Source organism: Nematolebias whitei, chromosome 16, assembly GCF_014905685.2.
Source record: "Nematolebias whitei isolate Nwh7 chromosome 16, NemWhi1, whole genome shotgun sequence".
In the NCBI taxonomy this organism is placed as follows: domain Eukaryota; kingdom Metazoa; phylum Chordata; class Actinopteri; order Cyprinodontiformes; family Rivulidae; genus Nematolebias; species Nematolebias whitei.
In genome coordinates this window covers 14,032,607-14,049,906 of record NC_056513.1, presented here as the reverse complement: position 1 = coordinate 14,049,906, position 17,300 = coordinate 14,032,607, and the positions used below count along the sequence as shown (strand labels likewise).

General features: G+C 39.2%; 1 protein-coding gene across 1 annotated transcript in view; it reads right to left on the bottom strand.

Moving 5' to 3' along the window:
* myh11a (myosin, heavy chain 11a, smooth muscle) overlaps window positions 1-17,300 on the bottom strand; it is a 40,521-nt gene that overhangs the window by 7,879 nt on the left and 15,342 nt on the right. The window contains exons 5-32 of the mRNA XM_037689700.1: window positions 14,004-14,103; window positions 13,857-13,883; window positions 11,673-11,765; window positions 11,536-11,599; window positions 10,315-10,413; window positions 9,992-10,135; window positions 9,744-9,839; window positions 9,505-9,623; window positions 9,077-9,229; window positions 8,783-8,956; window positions 7,313-7,486; window positions 7,125-7,239; window positions 6,758-6,951; window positions 6,520-6,641; window positions 6,367-6,436; window positions 6,122-6,282; window positions 5,814-5,922; window positions 4,961-5,092; window positions 4,636-4,842; window positions 4,356-4,493; window positions 4,158-4,281; window positions 3,877-4,048; window positions 3,135-3,347; window positions 2,869-3,013; window positions 2,580-2,786; window positions 2,354-2,458; window positions 786-938; window positions 392-640 (exon numbers count right to left, since the gene is read on the bottom strand). Of these exons, the coding sequence (XP_037545628.1) occupies window positions 392-640; window positions 786-938; window positions 2,354-2,458; window positions 2,580-2,786; window positions 2,869-3,013; window positions 3,135-3,347; window positions 3,877-4,048; window positions 4,158-4,281; window positions 4,356-4,493; window positions 4,636-4,842; window positions 4,961-5,092; window positions 5,814-5,922; window positions 6,122-6,282; window positions 6,367-6,436; window positions 6,520-6,641; window positions 6,758-6,951; window positions 7,125-7,239; window positions 7,313-7,486; window positions 8,783-8,956; window positions 9,077-9,229; window positions 9,505-9,623; window positions 9,744-9,839; window positions 9,992-10,135; window positions 10,315-10,413; window positions 11,536-11,599; window positions 11,673-11,765; window positions 13,857-13,883; window positions 14,004-14,103 (3,859 nt within the window). The remainder of the gene's footprint in view (window positions 1-391; window positions 641-785; window positions 939-2,353; window positions 2,459-2,579; window positions 2,787-2,868; window positions 3,014-3,134; window positions 3,348-3,876; window positions 4,049-4,157; window positions 4,282-4,355; window positions 4,494-4,635; window positions 4,843-4,960; window positions 5,093-5,813; window positions 5,923-6,121; window positions 6,283-6,366; window positions 6,437-6,519; window positions 6,642-6,757; window positions 6,952-7,124; window positions 7,240-7,312; window positions 7,487-8,782; window positions 8,957-9,076; window positions 9,230-9,504; window positions 9,624-9,743; window positions 9,840-9,991; window positions 10,136-10,314; window positions 10,414-11,535; window positions 11,600-11,672; window positions 11,766-13,856; window positions 13,884-14,003; window positions 14,104-17,300) is intronic.

Here is a 17,300-nt window from a genome sequence, read left to right as displayed (position 1 = left end):
AGTAGCTGAAATAGCAGAAAAAGTTGAAACTTGCATAAATATGCTGAAAGGAGCATAACAAGCTGAAATTAGCAGAAAGACGTTAGAAGAAGCACAAAAATGTTGTAGTTAGCAGAAAGAATCTGAAAGGAGCACAAAACAGCTGAAAAAATACCTGAACGATGCTGAAAAACGTACGGAAGAAAAATGGATCACAATAGAGTGAACGCTTCATAAACATTCACACAATAAAACTTCTTAAAAAAGAGATTCTTAAAAGAAATTGAGTAAACTAAAATCAAAAGGAATGGGGAGCATGCATGAAAGGAAGTACATTTTGCGAGCATTAAGAGTAAAGTATTTGCCCTTTGAATTTGTCCTCATTTACACTTGGCGATCAGATTTTCTTTACCTGGTCAAACTTCTTCTGTTTCTTCTCCAGGTTTGACACGATCTGTCTCTGATTGTCCAGGTCCATCAGCGTGTCCTCCAGCTCCTGCTGCAGACGGTTTTTGGTCTTCTCCAACTTGTCGAACGCCGAGGCCTTCTCTTCGAACTGAGTGTTGGCTGCCTCCAAATCTCTCTGCAGCCGTTTCTTCCCTTCTTCCAGAAGCTCAACGTTCCCTGACATTTCTTCCAGCTTCTTCTTTGCATCTGATAACTTTACACAAACACACACTCCGTGTTTTAGGAAAAACCTCAAACTAAATTGGCAGCTCACCTTTCCTTTTCTTAACTTACTGATTTTCATTGTATTTCATAAATATTTTTACTACCAATCTGTCATTTCTGCTTTGACTCCTGACCTGGACGTTGAGGGTGGACACATGTCGCTCCACGTTCCTCTTGGCCTCCATCTCCTCTTCAAGCTGCTCCTGCAAGCCGTGGTTATCATCCTCTGCTTGTCGCAGCTTCGTAGAGATCTGCAGTTTCTGACGTGTCTCCTCAGCCAGCAACTCCTGTGGCAGCAGATCAGAAGTTAATTTAAATTCTTACAGTCTGTCACTAAAATTTAGTGGATACTTTTTTTAATGTAAGAGGAAAGAGTTCATAATAGGGTGAATGTTTATGAAGAACTGTGATCCATTTTTCTTATGGACGTTTTTCAGCATCTTTCTCGTTCCACAACTTTTGTGCAGTTTCTACAAATCATAAATCAAAACGTTCAGCTCTTTCAGGACAATCCTGCTATGACTTTTGGTATTGGTGCAACTTTAGCTTTTTGAAAGATTTAGCCTTTTCTGCCACTTTTTTCTCATAGAAAATGAATTGAGCTCATTTTACATCCTTCATATCTTTAGATCTGTTCACAACCTTTTACTGCTCCTTTCACATTTTGTGCTGGTTCAGCTTCTTTCAGCTTCTTTGTGCAAATTTAAACGTTTTTTCAGCTACTTTCAGCTGTTTTGTGCTCTTTTCAGATTATTTCTACTAATTTAAAAAAAAATTGTGCTTCTTTCAACTTCTTTCTGTTAATTTCAGCTTATTATGCTCCTTTCAGATTATTTGTGTTTCAGCTTTTCCTGATATTTCAGCTACTTTAGCTGTTTTTACACAAATTTTAGCTTTTTCAGTTAATTCCTCATCTTTTTTGCAATAAATTCAATCATTTTTCAGCCTAATTCAGCAAAAATGTGCTCTCTCCACTTCCTTCTAATAATTTAAGCTTCTTTCTGCCTTTTCAGCCACTTTTCACTAGTTTTTTGCCAATTTCAACTTTTTTCAGACATTTTCCACTTTTTGTGCTCATTTCTGCTTCTTTCAGCCTAAGTGGGCAAACTTGTGTTCTTTCTGTTTTTGTCTGCTAATTTAAGCTTACTCTACCATTTCACCTACTTATTTTTATCATTGTTTGCTAATTTCAGCTGTTTTCAGATAAATTTAAGTTTTTGTGGTCATTTCTGATACATTCAGCCTAATTATCTTATTTATGTTAATTTCAGCTTGTTGTGCTCATTTCAGCTTATTTCTGTTAGTTTTAGCTTTTTCTGCTATTTTAGCTACTATTTGGCAGTTATGCTAATTTTAGTTTTTTCAGCTTATTCCATTTGTTTAGCTCATTTCAGCTCTTTGCTCATTTCAGCTCTTTCTGCTTCCTTCTGGTAGTTTAAGGCTTTTTCTGACTTTTCAGCCATTTTTGTGCTAATTTCAGCCTTTTTTTTTTAATTTTATTTTAGCTAATGTCCTTTTTTTAAACAAATTTTGGCTCATTTAAACCTAGTTGAGCAAACATGCTCTTTCTACTTTCTTCTGTGAATTTTGGTTTGTCCTTTCATTTCAGCTACATTTCAACATGTCTTTATAGCTAATTTCAGCAGTTTTTCAGCAAGATCTTCAACAATAAGCATCCACACTGCATTTTGGCAGGATTTACCTGAGTGTCTTGGAGTTGAGAAGTGAGACTGGTAACATCTTTGCTCAGTTTGATGTTCTTGCCCTCTGCCTCATTTAGGAGGTTTGTTACACTTTCAAGTTCAACCTGTTCGGTGAAAAGTTGCAGAAACAACATCTTCGAGTTAGCAATTAAAAGAGTGACGCTCCTAAAAGTTTCTGTTTTTTGTTCCCTTATTGGGTTTGATGAAAGAACATGAAAGATTTACAGTGACTTTAGAGCAGCGCTCGCTCAGTTCAGTCTTCTGCTTCTCGCTGTCGGTGAAGCGTGACTGCAGATCTGCCACCTGACCCTCCAGCTTCTTCCTCTTGTGCTCCCCGTCTTGCTTGGCTTGAGTCAGTGAGCGCACCTCTATGGTCAATTCAGAGGATTCCTTCTCCAGAGCTTGTTTAGCCTTTTCCAAGTTGGTCTTCACCTTAACAGAAATAGAACTGATATCAGTACGCACTGCAGAATACAAAAGAGACTGAAGACAAGTTAAAATATTGAAGGTGTACTCGTTTGGACTGCTCCAGCTGCTCGGTGAGCTCCTCCACAGCCTGGGTGTGTTTCTGTCTCATCTCCTGTATTTGAGCCTCGTGTGTGCGGTTCTCCTCCTCAATGGCTCTCTTCAGCAGCGTGACCTCCTGCTCACGTTTGGCTCTGCAGAAAGATTGATGGACCGTGCAGAGTTTAAGGTTCTACACCTTTTTGGTTTGTTGCCGTTAACGTTAAACAGGCCCTGTAAATAAATATTTGTACATTTGAAAATACTGAGACAAACCTTAGCTCCTGCTGTGTGGCAGTTGTGTCCAGTGTGTCTTCTAGCTCAGACTTTAGCGCCTCCAGCTCCTCTCCGAGGTCCCGTTTGATCTTCTCCGCCTTGTTTCTGGCTGCTCGCTCAGAGTCGAGGTCTTCTTGCAGGTCAGAGATGTGTCCTTCCAGCTCTCTGATCTTCTTTAGAGCGTTGTTTTTCTGAGCCATCTCATCCTCTAACCTAAGAACAACGAGCAAAGCTGCTGGTTAACGTAAATGTATTAATGGTACTTTTGCAAAGATACCATATTTTCTGGTGTACAAGTCACGGCAGTTTTTTTCATAGAGAAGCAACTTATATACGTTTTTTTTTTTCTGTATTCATAACGCAATTTTTGACTAACGCTTTAAATTTCAAAGAACTGCAACAGCGAGTCCTGCCGCGCGTGCTCGCTTCACTCAGCTGGTGTAGGTGGAGGAACACTGGAGAGCTAGCGGCTCTGGCCGCGATGGATGGATGGATGAATGGATGGATGAATGGCGCCACACAGGCGAAATGAAGCAGTTTTGACCATTAAATAAACGCATAATAAACGCGACGGGTCAGCGATGACGCATAATAAATGTGACTTATACGCTGAAGCGACTTGTATATATTTTTTCCTCTTCATGATGCTTTTTTTGACTGATGCAACTTATACGCCGGAAAATACGGTAGTTAAAAAAGTTTAACTAAAACTCTAATCAAGATAACCAGAGCTTGATGTCACCTTGCCAAAGCGTTCTGCAACTCCTCCTCCTTTTTGGCAAGCTGAGCTTTGAGGTCAGCGATCTGGGCCTGCAGGTCCGCTATCTGCTCCTGTAGGTCATTAGACTCCGCCTCCAACTTCCGCTTCACCTTATCCAGCTCCTGACGGGTCTTTTCTTCTTTTTTCAAACGAACTAAAAACGGAAGAAAAAACACTCAGAAATCTACTTTAAAAAACTGAAACTGTTTTTTCAACATAAGAACTTCTTTGTGTTTGTGTTTTTGATGAATACAAAAAATTACCTTCCAATTCTGAGATCATAGACTCGTGCTTATTTTTGAGCTTAGTGAGATTCTTTGATTTCTCCTCCTCTTCTGCCAGGTTGGCACTAAAGTCCGCAACTCTTTCCTCCAACAGCTTACGCTCCTAAATCATCCAATAAACTGAATAAAATAATTCACTAAAATCTGATTTAAACAGTTTGAATTTTTAAAGCTGACCTTCAGAAGCTTGTTGTTATGGTCCTCCATCACCAGAACGTCATCCTCCAGCTTTTTAATCTTTCCCTCACAAGTAACCTTTTCCAGCTGCAGCTTTTGACGGGCATCCTCCTCCTCTTCTAAATGTTCCTCTAGTTCCTACATATCAAAATACCCCAATAATCAGATTATGCATTAGTTTCCTAAGTTGTCAGAAAACAAGAAGTTGAGCACAGAAGAAATAAAATAAACAATTAGACAACAAAGAATAAAAACAAGGGAAAGTAAGTGATGTGCAGACCTGCATCTGCTGCTGCATCTTCTTCTTATCCAGCAGCAGTGTCTGAGCACGTTCTTCCTCTTCATCCAGCCTGGCCTCCATCTCATGAAGGATCTCTTCCAACTCCTGTTTCTTCGCTGCCAGACGGACCCTCATCTCCTCAGCCTCTGCATACAGCTCCGTCTCTGCCTGAAGCTGCTCCTGTAGGGCGTTCCTCTCCTCAATAATCTGTAGAACACAGAATTAGAGTTTGGGTTGCGTTAATAAGATATACTCAGCAAATCAGTCCTACAAAGGATAAAGCTCAGTTACATGGCTGTGACATACGAAAGCGTTCGTCCTTTACCTGCGTGTGTTTCAAGGCGACTTCTTTCAGCTCGGACTCAAACTTTAACGCCACTTCTTTGGATTTCTGCAGCTCTTCTTCCTTCAGACTCATCTCCTCCTCCTGTCGGGTCACTTGCAGCAGAGGCTTGACCTGTAGTCCAAAAGAATTGGCGCCAGTTAATTCTAAATAAAAATAGAAAGTTCCTGGAGAAACTATGACAGGGACTGCCATGTGGCAGCCATTTTAAAATGTTGATTTGATTGTACTAAGTGTTGGGGTTCACTCTCAGCTACCACCATACCAAATTTCAGCTCTGTATGTGTAAAAATAGCTGAGTTAAAGCTTGAATTAGATTTCGAATTCAGTGTTTATTGAGCACTGCTGTCAGCTACCAACACACCAAATTTCAGCTTAATATCTCTAAAAATGGCTGATTCAACAATAACCTACAGCTTCACCAGAAATACTAGTGGAAAGATGACAAAAATGCCTACGTTTTGATATATAATATGTATGTGTATCTGGTAGGAAGAGTTTGTTCGATGAGAAAGAGTTTTGTTCAAAGACCTCTCCACTCTAGGTCATGTGACCTCACTGTGGCAGTTAGAGGCTGTGAATTCTGTCAGTGTTTTTCAATGAGAAAAATGGCGTCTTTGTTTGCAAATTGCATCGCCATTGCAACTCGAAACGCCAATAAAACTAATAGCACACACCACAGTGCTGAGCTGGTCTTTTGATATAGCACTTGTACACAATGTGGTTCAGGCTGGATGAAAGTTGATAGACGAGCAAGACCCTTTTCAGGTGGATAATAATAGGTGGCTGCAACATAAAAATACAGGCCAAGACACAACATAAACATGTAGCTGACCTTCGTGAACAGCCTCCACCACTGCCAGTTCCTGAGTTTGAGGTAAGCAGCACAGTTCCTCTGGATCACTTTCATGGCTGTTAGCTGTTGTTGCCTCTTGGCAAATGCCCTTTAAAATACAACAGACATAAAAACACTACATCATGTCTGATTTAATGCAACATACCTGTTTGTCTATTCAGAAATCAGGAAAAACGGCAAGAGTAACAGTTATAAAATCATTCCCTAAATGCTATGTGACGCATCACAAACAACTTGGTTTATTATTAGAGGGAGAAATGCATGTGCGGAGGTTTGAATGCTCATACTTTCTGGCCAAGAAGCCTCTGGCCTGAGCCTGGAAAGCGATGATGATCACGGTGATCTTCAGATCTCTCTCCTCCTCCAGCTGGGCAAGCACTCCGGTGCGGAAGAAGATTTTACTCTGTCCAATCCTGTACAGGTTGGGGTCCAAGTCCAAATGTTTGATCTGCACGAGCATGAGATCAGTGGCATGAGTAATGCTTTGAGTGTAGTATTTAAAGAGAGAGACATTTTGAATATATGCGCCCACCATGAGGCAACAGGCTTGTTTGCCATCCATGAAACCTTTGGGGATAGCACTTGCAGCCAAGATCTCATATCTGTAAAGAAATAGATTTTACATTTAGTGCAGACTTATTATAAACTGCTTTTGAAACTAGTTGTACTTAAGTTTTAAACTCACCGTTGGCGGAACTCCTGGAAGACTATTCGATTGGGGAAACCTTGTCGACAGATTCGGATTCCCTCCAGCACACCGTTACATCTCAGCTGCTCCAGGACCAGGTGGGCATCCAGCTTTCCTGCCTGAACAGACCAAGTATTATCAACAGAATCAACTTGGATTTCTGACTTTTTATAGTTAATTTATGCTCTATAAACAACATTTAATTGTTTTTTTTATATAAAAGACATCAAGTTACCCTCTTCTCGTGGTTTGGTATGATGCATCTGACAAAGTTAGGTTGAGTGTTGTGCAGCGTGGTCATGAGTTTTGCCAGAGACTCCTTGTAAAGTTGTCCTACTGTGCGGAACATTCCCTTCTTGGTCTTTGAAGTGCTGGGCATGGAGCTGTCCGTCATCTTGGCTATTGTGTCAAGACCCACCACTCTGTCCGCTGAACCACACAACAAAACCAAAACAACAAATGAATGGCTTGTGTTTGGAACTAGATACCTCTGAGTATATTTGTTAGAAAAACATCGATGGAGTTCACGTTTTGCTTTTGAATCAGGCATTTTTGTTTCTGGTTCCTGCTTGCATGGCCCAAGAAAAATTCAGACATCTCACCATCTTTCCAGAGGTCTTGCACAAACTGGCTGGACGAATTGCTGAGCAGTGCTGTAACATTGTCGTTTAGGGGATCCATGTTCTTTGTCAGCCAGGCTGTGGCATTATAGTCCACCTGAAAAACAAAATAACCACCTTATGTGAAGTTATGTGAAAAGAAGAAGAAGAGCTGTGCATCTTCCACTCACCTTCCCAGCATAGTGAAGAATGGAGAACTCAGTTTTGTCTTTAAGCTGCTTAGGTTTGGCAAATTTGATGTGGTTTCCTTGAGTGTTCATAAGTTTCTCTACAAAAGAAACATCGGTGGCTTTTGGGAACCAACACTCTTCATCCAGCAGGGCCAGAATGCCTGGAGGGTTATTCTGCAGAGACCACACAGATCGACAACAAATGTGAAATAGAGAAATTACATATCCTGCAAAAATGCAGTGCTTATTGCTGAAGAACATGCTGAGTGAAAAACAGCTGAAATTAGCTAAAAACTGAAATGTAGCTGAAATGGAATAACAAGCCTAAGTTAGCAGAAGAAATCAGAAAGAACACATATTTGCTGAATTAGGTTTAAATAAGCAGAAATTAGCACAAAAATTTGTAAATTAGCTAAAAAAAAAAAAAGCAGCAATTAGCAAGAAATAGCTGAAAAGTAAGAAAGAAGCTTAAATTACCAGAAGGAAGTATAATTGTGCCCATTTAGGCTAAAAGAAGCAGAAATGTGCACAAAAAAATTTCTGAAAAAAAAAAAAAAAGCGGAAATTTGCACACACAAAAAAACCCCAGCCAAATAGTAGCTAAAAAAGGCAGAAGGAAGCTTAAATAACCAGAAGGAATTGGAGAGAGCACAACTGTGATAAAAGAAGCAGAAATTAACAAAAGGTGATTATCTGAAAAAAGCTGAAATAGGCAAAAAACAGCTGAATAGTAGCTAAAAAAGCAGAAAGAAGCTTAAATTACTAGAAGAAAGTGGAGAGCATATTTTGGCTGACTTAGTCTGAAAACAGTTTAAAAGAGTGCCAAAAGTGAGGACTTAGCTGGAAAAGCTAAAATTAGCACAAAACAGCAAATAGTAGCTGAAGTAGCAGAAATAGCTGAAAATTGCATAATAAGATGAAATTAGCAAAAAGAAGTTAGAAGAAGCACAAAAATGTTGTAGTTGGCAAAATAAAGCTGAATGGAGCACAAAACAGCTGGAAAAAACAGCTAAAATTAGCTGAAAAATGTTTAAATTAGTACAAGGAATCTGAAAGAAACTGAACCAGAACAAAACGTGAAATAATTCAGTAAAAGGTTGTAAATAGATCTAAAGATTTGAAAGATTAAAATGAGCTCAATTTGTTTCCGATGAGAAAAAAAGTGGCAGCAAAGGCTAAATATTTCAAAAAGCTAAATAAAATTGTACCATTAGCAAAAGTCATAGCATCCTTCTCCTGAATGAGCTGAACTTTTCGATATATGATTTGTTGAAACAGCACAAAAATTGTGGAACGAGAAAGATGCCGAAAAATGTACAGAAGAAAAATGGACCACAATAGTGTGAATGCTTCATAAACATTCACACAAATAAAACCTAAAGACACGTCTGTCAGGAACAGGATAATCTTTAACAGCAATGCCTCAGTTGTGTTGTTTTTTATTTTTTTAACAGCCTCTGTAATACTTGCCGGCCTCTCGATGAGTTCAATGCAGGGCTGCAAGTCGAGACCGAAGTCAATGAAGTTCCACTCGATGCCCTCCCTCTGGTACTCCTCCTGCTCCAGAATGAACATGGTGTGGTTGAAGAGCTGCTGCAGCTTCTCATTGGTGTAGTTGATGCACAGCTGCTCAAAGGAGTTGTCCTGCAATGACCAGGAGGCACAAATGAAGACCAATATCACATGCACTGTATGTTTTGGTGTTTTAAAAAATTAACTTGTGCACATATGAGCTAAAAGGCTTGCAGATAAACATGTTTATACTTCAAAGATCTCAAATCCAGCAATATCGAGGATTCCCAGGAAGGAGGCTCCCTGTCGTTTGGTCTTGTCCAGGGCTTTGTTGACACGGCCCAGAATCCAGCGAAACAGTCGCTCATAAACGGCCTTAGCCAACGCTTCAACAGCAAAGTCAGCCTAAAAAAAATCCAGATTATGGTAAAAGCTTCAAATAATGTGAAAATTAATTTGCTGTCTAAACGTTTTATAGCCTGTTGTACGTGTATGAACCATTTTTGTTAGAGAAATGTTAAAACCCAATTGAAGTGTCATTAAAAGAAGTCTATAAAGGCGCAAACTGTCATTCAGGTGGCATGTGTAGGACAAAAGAAGTTAACAGTTGTTTGACCCTTTTCAGTACTCTGACAATTAGTACAATCCACTGCACGTTTATGGACAATTATCTACAGTACCTGCTCCTTGGTCTGTGCCTTCTGCACCACCTCCCTGCCCACTTTAATGCGAGGGGTGAGGATGGCTCTGGTGAAGTCCGTCACGTTGATGCCTTGCAGGTGACACACCTTCTGAGCCGCTGCAGAGACAAAGTCAGACGTGTGCTATACTTCTAAAAACCAAAAGTGAATTTCAAGGCGTCGAGCTGGGAACGATAGCAGAATGTTAACGAATGTTGTACGTAGGAGAAATATCTAACCAGTGTTGTCTGGCATGGTGGCCTGCTCTTGGTTTCTCTCTTTTTTGAATGCAATGTTTCCCAGCTGCATTACTGTGGAGCACACCTTCAGTATATCTGCAAAACAAAAACCAAACATACTGATAAAACTCAACAGAGCAGGAGAGCCACAGTGTCCCATACATCAGGAGGTGCAGCCAACAGAAACAACTTGATCCTTGAGAAGCAAAAACATTAAGATTGTGAGAGATGGAGTTCATTATTGATACCGATTCTCTCCTCATCGGTTAAGCCCATGATTTTCATCGCCTCCATGGTTTCCTCAAACATCTCGTCATCTTGCTGACCAGGGATCTGAACATGACCCAAACTCAGGAAGCGGTAATTGCTGAAGGGTTCCAGAAGAAGCTCCTCTGAAAATAAAACCGGCATAAATCAAGTCATTAAGTTCTGTCAAGTATTTTTAACAGCATTCACAACTGTGTCTTCTCAGCTGATGTATCTGATTTTGATGGATTATATCTCTTTGTAAGAAGATTTATAATACTTACAAATGAGTTTATAAAATAAAATACACATTAACTTATCTTACCATGCGCTTTTTCCTTGGCACCAGCAATCATGTAGTAGAAGATGTGAAAAGCTCTCTCTGTCTTTGCCTGTCGGATACAGCGAGACTTTTCCAGCAGATCTGAGAGCAGAAACTTGTTAAAGATTTTAAATGTACTTCTTTACAAACACAGACTTTAGTTTAGGTCCAAATAAAAACCTTAACTACGTTTGTAAAAGCATATGTTCTGTGATAGGATAAGGGTTAGAAAGAAGTGCATCGGTAAGTGAATGAATCTTGACCACAGGACAATTTGAAGTTAGCTTCTGATTTCCAGAGTCAGATTTGGGAGTTAAAGAGCTATTTCCTAAATGTTTTGGCATTTGCTTCACCTTAGATCACCTTAGTTCAAAACAAAATACAGTAGTCCCTCATTTACCGCGGGGGTTTGGGACCACGCCCCCCACGATAAGTGAAAAACTGCAAAGTGGGGATACAGTAGTCCAAGTTCAAGTAAACTTTATTGTCATTACATTTCATGTGGTACATGAGATGGAACAAAATTATGTACACAAGTAGTAGTAGTAGTTTATTTTAGTATTTACTCTAGTAAGTACAGTAGAAGTTTATTTTAGTATTTATATACAGGTGTATATTAAGGTGATTTAAACCCTTCTCACACTCTTGCAATGTCCCAAAAACACTCTAAAAGAGCACAGCATGTCATGATCTCAGCTCTCTGCCTCTGGCTGCTCTCTGTCACCTGCCAGTGCTCTCGGCCACGCCCACTTCTTCACTGCAGGAGGGAGCTTCTCCTGCAGATGGTGCAAGTGCTAAATGCTTTTAAATTATTTATTTTAAATAAAAATGATCGGTGGCTCATCCATCAAACTGCCAATTGTGTGTCATGTCCAATCTTACTTTGAAAAGCTGCGATCGAGCAAGTCCACGAAAAACGAACAGCAAAGTAGCGAGGTACCACTGTAATTTGACTTGTAAAACCTGTTCTAAATTATTCTACGTGGAAAACAAATATGTAGAAAAGGTTTGATACATTAAATCTATATTTTCCAGTAAAAGCAGAAGAAAAATGCAGAGCTCTTTGCACCTTAGATCAGGTCGAGTTCGAACAGCTAAAAATTTAGAACTTTTTTAATTAAATACTTCACTAAAAACAGGGTTTTCCTACAGACTTGCCTGAAAATTCAAATAAGTTTTTTTTTTTTCTTTTCCCTGCTAGTGATTTTTTAAAATAAAGGATACAAGTCTCAATGTTGGCTCCAACAATGTAACCTGTGACATCAAAGTTGATGCGGATGAATTTTCCCTGAAAGAGAAAAAGTGTTTCAGGAAGGAGAGTCATTACTTCTCACTTTAAAACAAAACATTTAGTAACTTACAAATCGAGAGGAGTTGTCGTTCTTGATGGTCTTGGCATTTCCAAAGGCCTCCAGGATGGGATTGGCCTGCAGGAGCTGCTTCTCTAGCTCCCCCTGGTGACAAAGGTTGTACACAAATATTCTTATTAACCCTTGAGGGGGGAGTGCAGGTTGTTCAAGATGGGTGCTAGGGTGTATGTATCAACATAAACATTTTATATTGAGCTGTAAAAATGTGATTTAATGACAAAAATACTTCAGAAAACTTGAAGAAATAAGAAATTATAAGAGAGTGGAAGAGTTCTGGTACAAAACGTTGAATTAATCGTGCTAAACTCAAAATGTTCAGGCTTTAATTTGCTTCCAGCGTGGCTGCAGAGCAAGTGGAGCCGAGTTAACATCAGTAAACGAAGCGGACGGTCCATCACTTGGAATGAACCTAATCCACTTGATCAAAGTGGTTCTCCCAGTCTGCATCGAGGTCAGCTGGCGCAGACTTCTACGTAAACTTTCTCACTTCAAAACACCTTGTGTGTAAATGAGCTAAAGCCTCAAAGAGGAAAGGAGCAAAGCTTTTCTTATTAATGGTTAGTGCGCAGACAAAAAACAGTATAAAGACTGGTGATAAATATATACAGACAGATGGTAATATGACATTTCCCCAGTGGAAATAACTCTAGTCTTAAATGTTTAACATTTGTTATATCTTGTATGACTATTAGTTACCTTTTAGAAAAACAAAAGCACTCATTAAATAAAAGTCAAAGAGTTACTTGAGACAAAAACATGAGATACAGACCCACTGATGAGCTGAAGTTCAAAGATGGCAAAGCAGAGAAGAAGGACCTGTCAAATAAAACTACTGTGGGAAAGAGGAGAGAAAGAAAAGGCACAGCAAAACAGGAAAAAGAAAAAAGCAGCTGTTGAAACAGAGGTTTGCTCTTTAAGACATTGTTTAAACACAAGTTCTTGGAGACTGATAAGCAGAAGCAGTCAGAGAAAAGCACTTGACGAGGACAGAGCAGAGAGGAAAAATGTTCCCAATACTATTTCTGTTCAGACAAAGTCCGTGGGAGCCTCCAGGGCTTACAGAAGACAGTGTACATTTGAAGAATTTCCTCTGGAGAGCTCAGTGGGTGTGTGGGATCTTTGGCTCACAAATTTCCAAGACATACCTCCAAAAACTAGACCAATGGAATCTACTTGTGTGAATGTCTGCAGCACTGTTTGTCTTGTACAAAAAATAAAACCTATTCCACGGCATGCAACAAAGTTCAGTCAGGTCATCTGGACGGTTTCTTTTTTCGTTGAGATGTTTTGTCCTTCATCCAAAAGACTTTATCAGTTTGTTGTAGCTCTTTGGACTGATGAAGTCCTTTGGATGAAGGACGAAACGTCAAAAAAAAAAAAAAAGAAAAGAAACCATCCAGACGACCTGACTGAACTTTGTTGGATTTTCTACCTGGATTATTCAGCATGAACTTTGATATTCCACGTCTGGGCTTGGTCTTCTGACAGGAATTTTTGCACAACGCAAAACACCAGGACCCCCCCCCCCCCCCCCCCCAAAAAAAAAGTGCTACCTGAAAAGATTGTGCATTCATCATCGTACCTGGCAGGTAAAAGAATGAGGAGGAGGGGAAGGGAGGCCGGCGTTGGACAGACAAGAACAGGAAATGGGCATGCTCACACTGTGCTCATTGATCTGTGAGAGACCCTTTCACTGTCAGGGAGGTTTCATCTTGAACTCCACTGACAGAGAAAGGATGTCTGAAAAAGATGGATGGGAAAGAGTCAACGTGATGAACCACTGCAGAAGGGAAAACGGACCGTCCATTACCGAACAGTTTGAGGTTTTCAGAAATGTCTGTAGAGTAAGGACCATGCAGTCTGAACTAGCCAGAGTAAAAAGTTAGCACTTTGATTTGAAAGCCGAGGATACGCGTATCCAAGTTCCCAGAAAAAGCCAACATTTTATTCCAGCGAAGAGACTGTTCTAAATCTGCTTCAGTGACAAATAAGAAAAATGCCATCTAACTAATAAAAATATTAAGATAACATCTTGACCACTAGTGCAAGTAAAATAAAGAGAACTTTGTTTGGGCAACTCTGTGAAACTACCTTCATGCACTTTTCTAATTTAAGGAATTAAAACACACAAACAGCACACACAAAACCCCACTCCAGGCATTCCCCTTTACTCACGTAGGCAAACTGTGATCCTGATTGTTGCTATTTGGAGGAAACGGCGATATATAGGGTTAAACTGGGCAGGTTTTCTGCACACGTTAAGGAGTGAGGGAACTGGTTGAGTGATGTTCATACGAGTGTTCATCACAAACGGATACCTACAGCACTGCTGTCCTTCTTCCCTTTATGTGAGGAGGCCACAACAGCCAGATACTGGATGACCTTCTTGGTGTTCTCCGTCTTCCCGGCCCCAGACTCCCCACTAAAGAAAAAAGAAAGAAAGGTATTTGTATATAAAAACAAATGTGGAAAAATGCTTAAAAATTAAAATTAAAATTACCAACAGGTTCAGTTTTCAGCTCTTAACAACCTTTTTAAACGAGAATCATGTGCCAGAGAGAACTGCACCAAAAAGTAAAAATATTATTGTTCTTTAATAAATCAGGACTTTGAAATGAAGACTAAACTGTTTCCTTTATTTTTCCATTTTAAATCAAAGAGTTACAAAAAGTGAAGCTTCAGAAAGTTGTTTAACTTTTTGTTTTTCTTCTTTGAAATAACTGTTTGACATTCTGGCTTCTTTTTTTTTTAACTCCCTAAACTAGTTACAGGACATGGAGAGAGAAATGAGCACATTATGTGTACCAAGGAGATTAATGGAGACAACTTTTTACTGCACAAACATTTAAGTACCATCCTGTAATGTATTGCTTTGTCAATAAACTTCCAATTTATTAGGTGTTATTAGGCATTCCCCACAAATTCACCGCTCTCGCTGGCCTCCCTCATTTGCCCCGCCCCCAGTGCAGCAACCTAGCTAGATGCGAAGGCGCCAGCGTCTGCGTCGCTCACTTGGGCGGCCTGTTGTGCTGAGGTTTTTTTTGCAACCTCACACTGTGGTCCCATCAAGGATTGATTTTTTTAAAATTTTCATACCTTTCCTCATTTTTCCCTTTTTTCCTTATCTGAAAAGGGCAGCGCTTCACACGAGGCTGCAGCCTCAGGCATCCCCGTCTACCCATGATTTCTTTGGATGGCTGTATTGAAATGTAACTTTGTTGTGTTTCTGTGCAATGACAATAAAGTCTGATTCTGATTAATTTCTTACTTAGAAAATACCTATTTCAGAGGTAAAGGAAAAAAGCAGAATTGTAAACTCGCACCAGTTTATTACTAACATATTCTGGTTTATCTGCTGCTTTCATTTAATTGCAGTATAGTGTATATTTTTCAACTTAAATCAATAGTTAAAAACCTTTTTGTGGAATTGTCAACACTTACAGTGGTGCCCAGTCCCAGTCCTCGAGCACCCTTACCCTTTCTCTGCTCTCCTGTTGGTCACTCCTTTAATAAAATCCTATTTTTAAATTTTAGATGTTTCTTGGCTTTGACACCTGATTTGAATGATTGATCTGTTCTTCTGCAGAACGTGAAGACCTTCTGAAGAGCAGGAAAATATCTAAAACAGGCAGTGATGATTTAATTTCTAACCCAACAAAAATATTTTTAAAAGGTTCATGCTATTTTTGTTAAACAAGTCACCAAATGACATACATGGTTATTTATACAGAAGTCAATAATTATTTAACAAGTACAAATAGCTAAAGCAGAAGATAGTTGCAGAACTTGTGGAAGAAATGTATAATTTCAGCTGGGACATCAGCATAACTCATATTTAACTGTGAAGTAATTGTTTAGAAAATAGCCCTCATATGAACTGCTTTAAAATGCAAGAATGGAGTTGTTTTAAAAATAAGGTACTCATTTCAAAGTCATGAAGAATGGATGAAAAAATAAACCTCATAAAATAAACAATATTTTCCTCTTCTGATCATCTACTGATGGTTAACGGGTCCCTAAATTAAAAGTTTGTCACCAAAATTTGTGACTGGCTGTTACGCTGGTAATTATCCAAAATGAAAGAAAACTGGTCAGAAGTTTCACAAAACCAGCAGTTTGAATGCCGAGCTCAGTATTTGTATTTATGGTCAACATTCTTACTCTGTTTCTTTTCTTTAACATTTAGCAGCAGATTCACTCGTACTTCCACTTAAGCATCTTTGCAGGAATTCTGACGTTGCTTGATTCCGCCATATTTGTTTAGCTACAGCCAAATGTGAGTCAATCACACAACTCAGGCCCCCACCTGGTTTTCGGTGGATTCTGCAGAGCGCTTCGTTTACACCGAGTGCGGACCTGCATTTCCTAACTGCTTCAATATATCTGGAAAACTACTGGAATTTCAAACTGCACCATTTTATATAGTTTGGGATAATTTTTACGTTGAATTTTATACTTTGTTGTCAACTTTAAATGTAATCATTCTGATAGACTGACGAGCTATACAATAGGTAATAAATGTTTATAGCTTTTCAACAGAAACACACATCAACAGAACCAAGTATTTGGAAGCTACTTAGATAAAAAAAAAAAAAAAGGTCTTTTATGACACTGAAAGAGTTAGAAGCCCACTAGAGGGCTCAAATCTAAATTTCGTGCTACTGTACCTTATGAAAATCAATTTGTCACTCAACTTTCTAAACAAAGCCCTGGAGAGATTCTTTCCAGGAAACAAACTTGGCGAGTCGGAGTTGATTGATCCCAGAGCCACCAGCCACCGCGCAGATACATGCTCAGTCCAGGGTCCTTAAAAGGCATGGGATGTTCTGTGAGATATTTGGCAGCTGATTGCTCTGCCATGTTCAAGCCTGGTTATGACGTCCCAGTTCCTTCTGCTCCAGCACTAAGAACTGGAGTTCAGTCCTGCTCACTTTGAACATCTTTAGGAAGGATTTCACTCAAGGACTTCTTAAGACTTATCATATTTATCCATGTCCCCTAATTCTGTGAATGCTTATGAAGCAATCACAGAATTAGGAGTGTATTAGGACAATAAATATAAAACAGTGAGCACAATAACAAGCATCTTTTCCCGTTCCACAATTTTTGTGCTATTTCAACACATCATGTATCAAAACGTTCAGCTCTTTCAGGACAATCCTGCTATGACTTTTAGTATTGATGCAACTTTAGCTTTTTGAAATATTTAGCCTTCTGTCATTTTTTTTCCTCATATAAAATGAATTGAGCTAATTTTATATCCTTCAAATCTTTAGATCTGTTTACAACGTTTTACTGCTCCTTTCACATTTTGTTCTGGTTCAGCTTCATTGTGTAAATTTAAACTTTTTTCCAGCTACTTTCAGCTGTTTTTTTCGGCTATTTTGTGCTCTGTTCTGATTCTTTTTTCCAACTACAACATTTTTGTGCTTCTTCTAATTTCTTTCTGCTAATTTCAGCTTGTTGTGCTCCTTTCAGGTTATTTATGCAAGTTTAAACTTTATCTGCTATTTCAGCTACTATTTAGCTGTTTTATGCTAATTTTAGCTTTTTTGACTAAGTCCACATTTTTAGCTTATTTCAGCTCCTTCCACTTCCTTCTGGTAGCTTAAGCTTCTT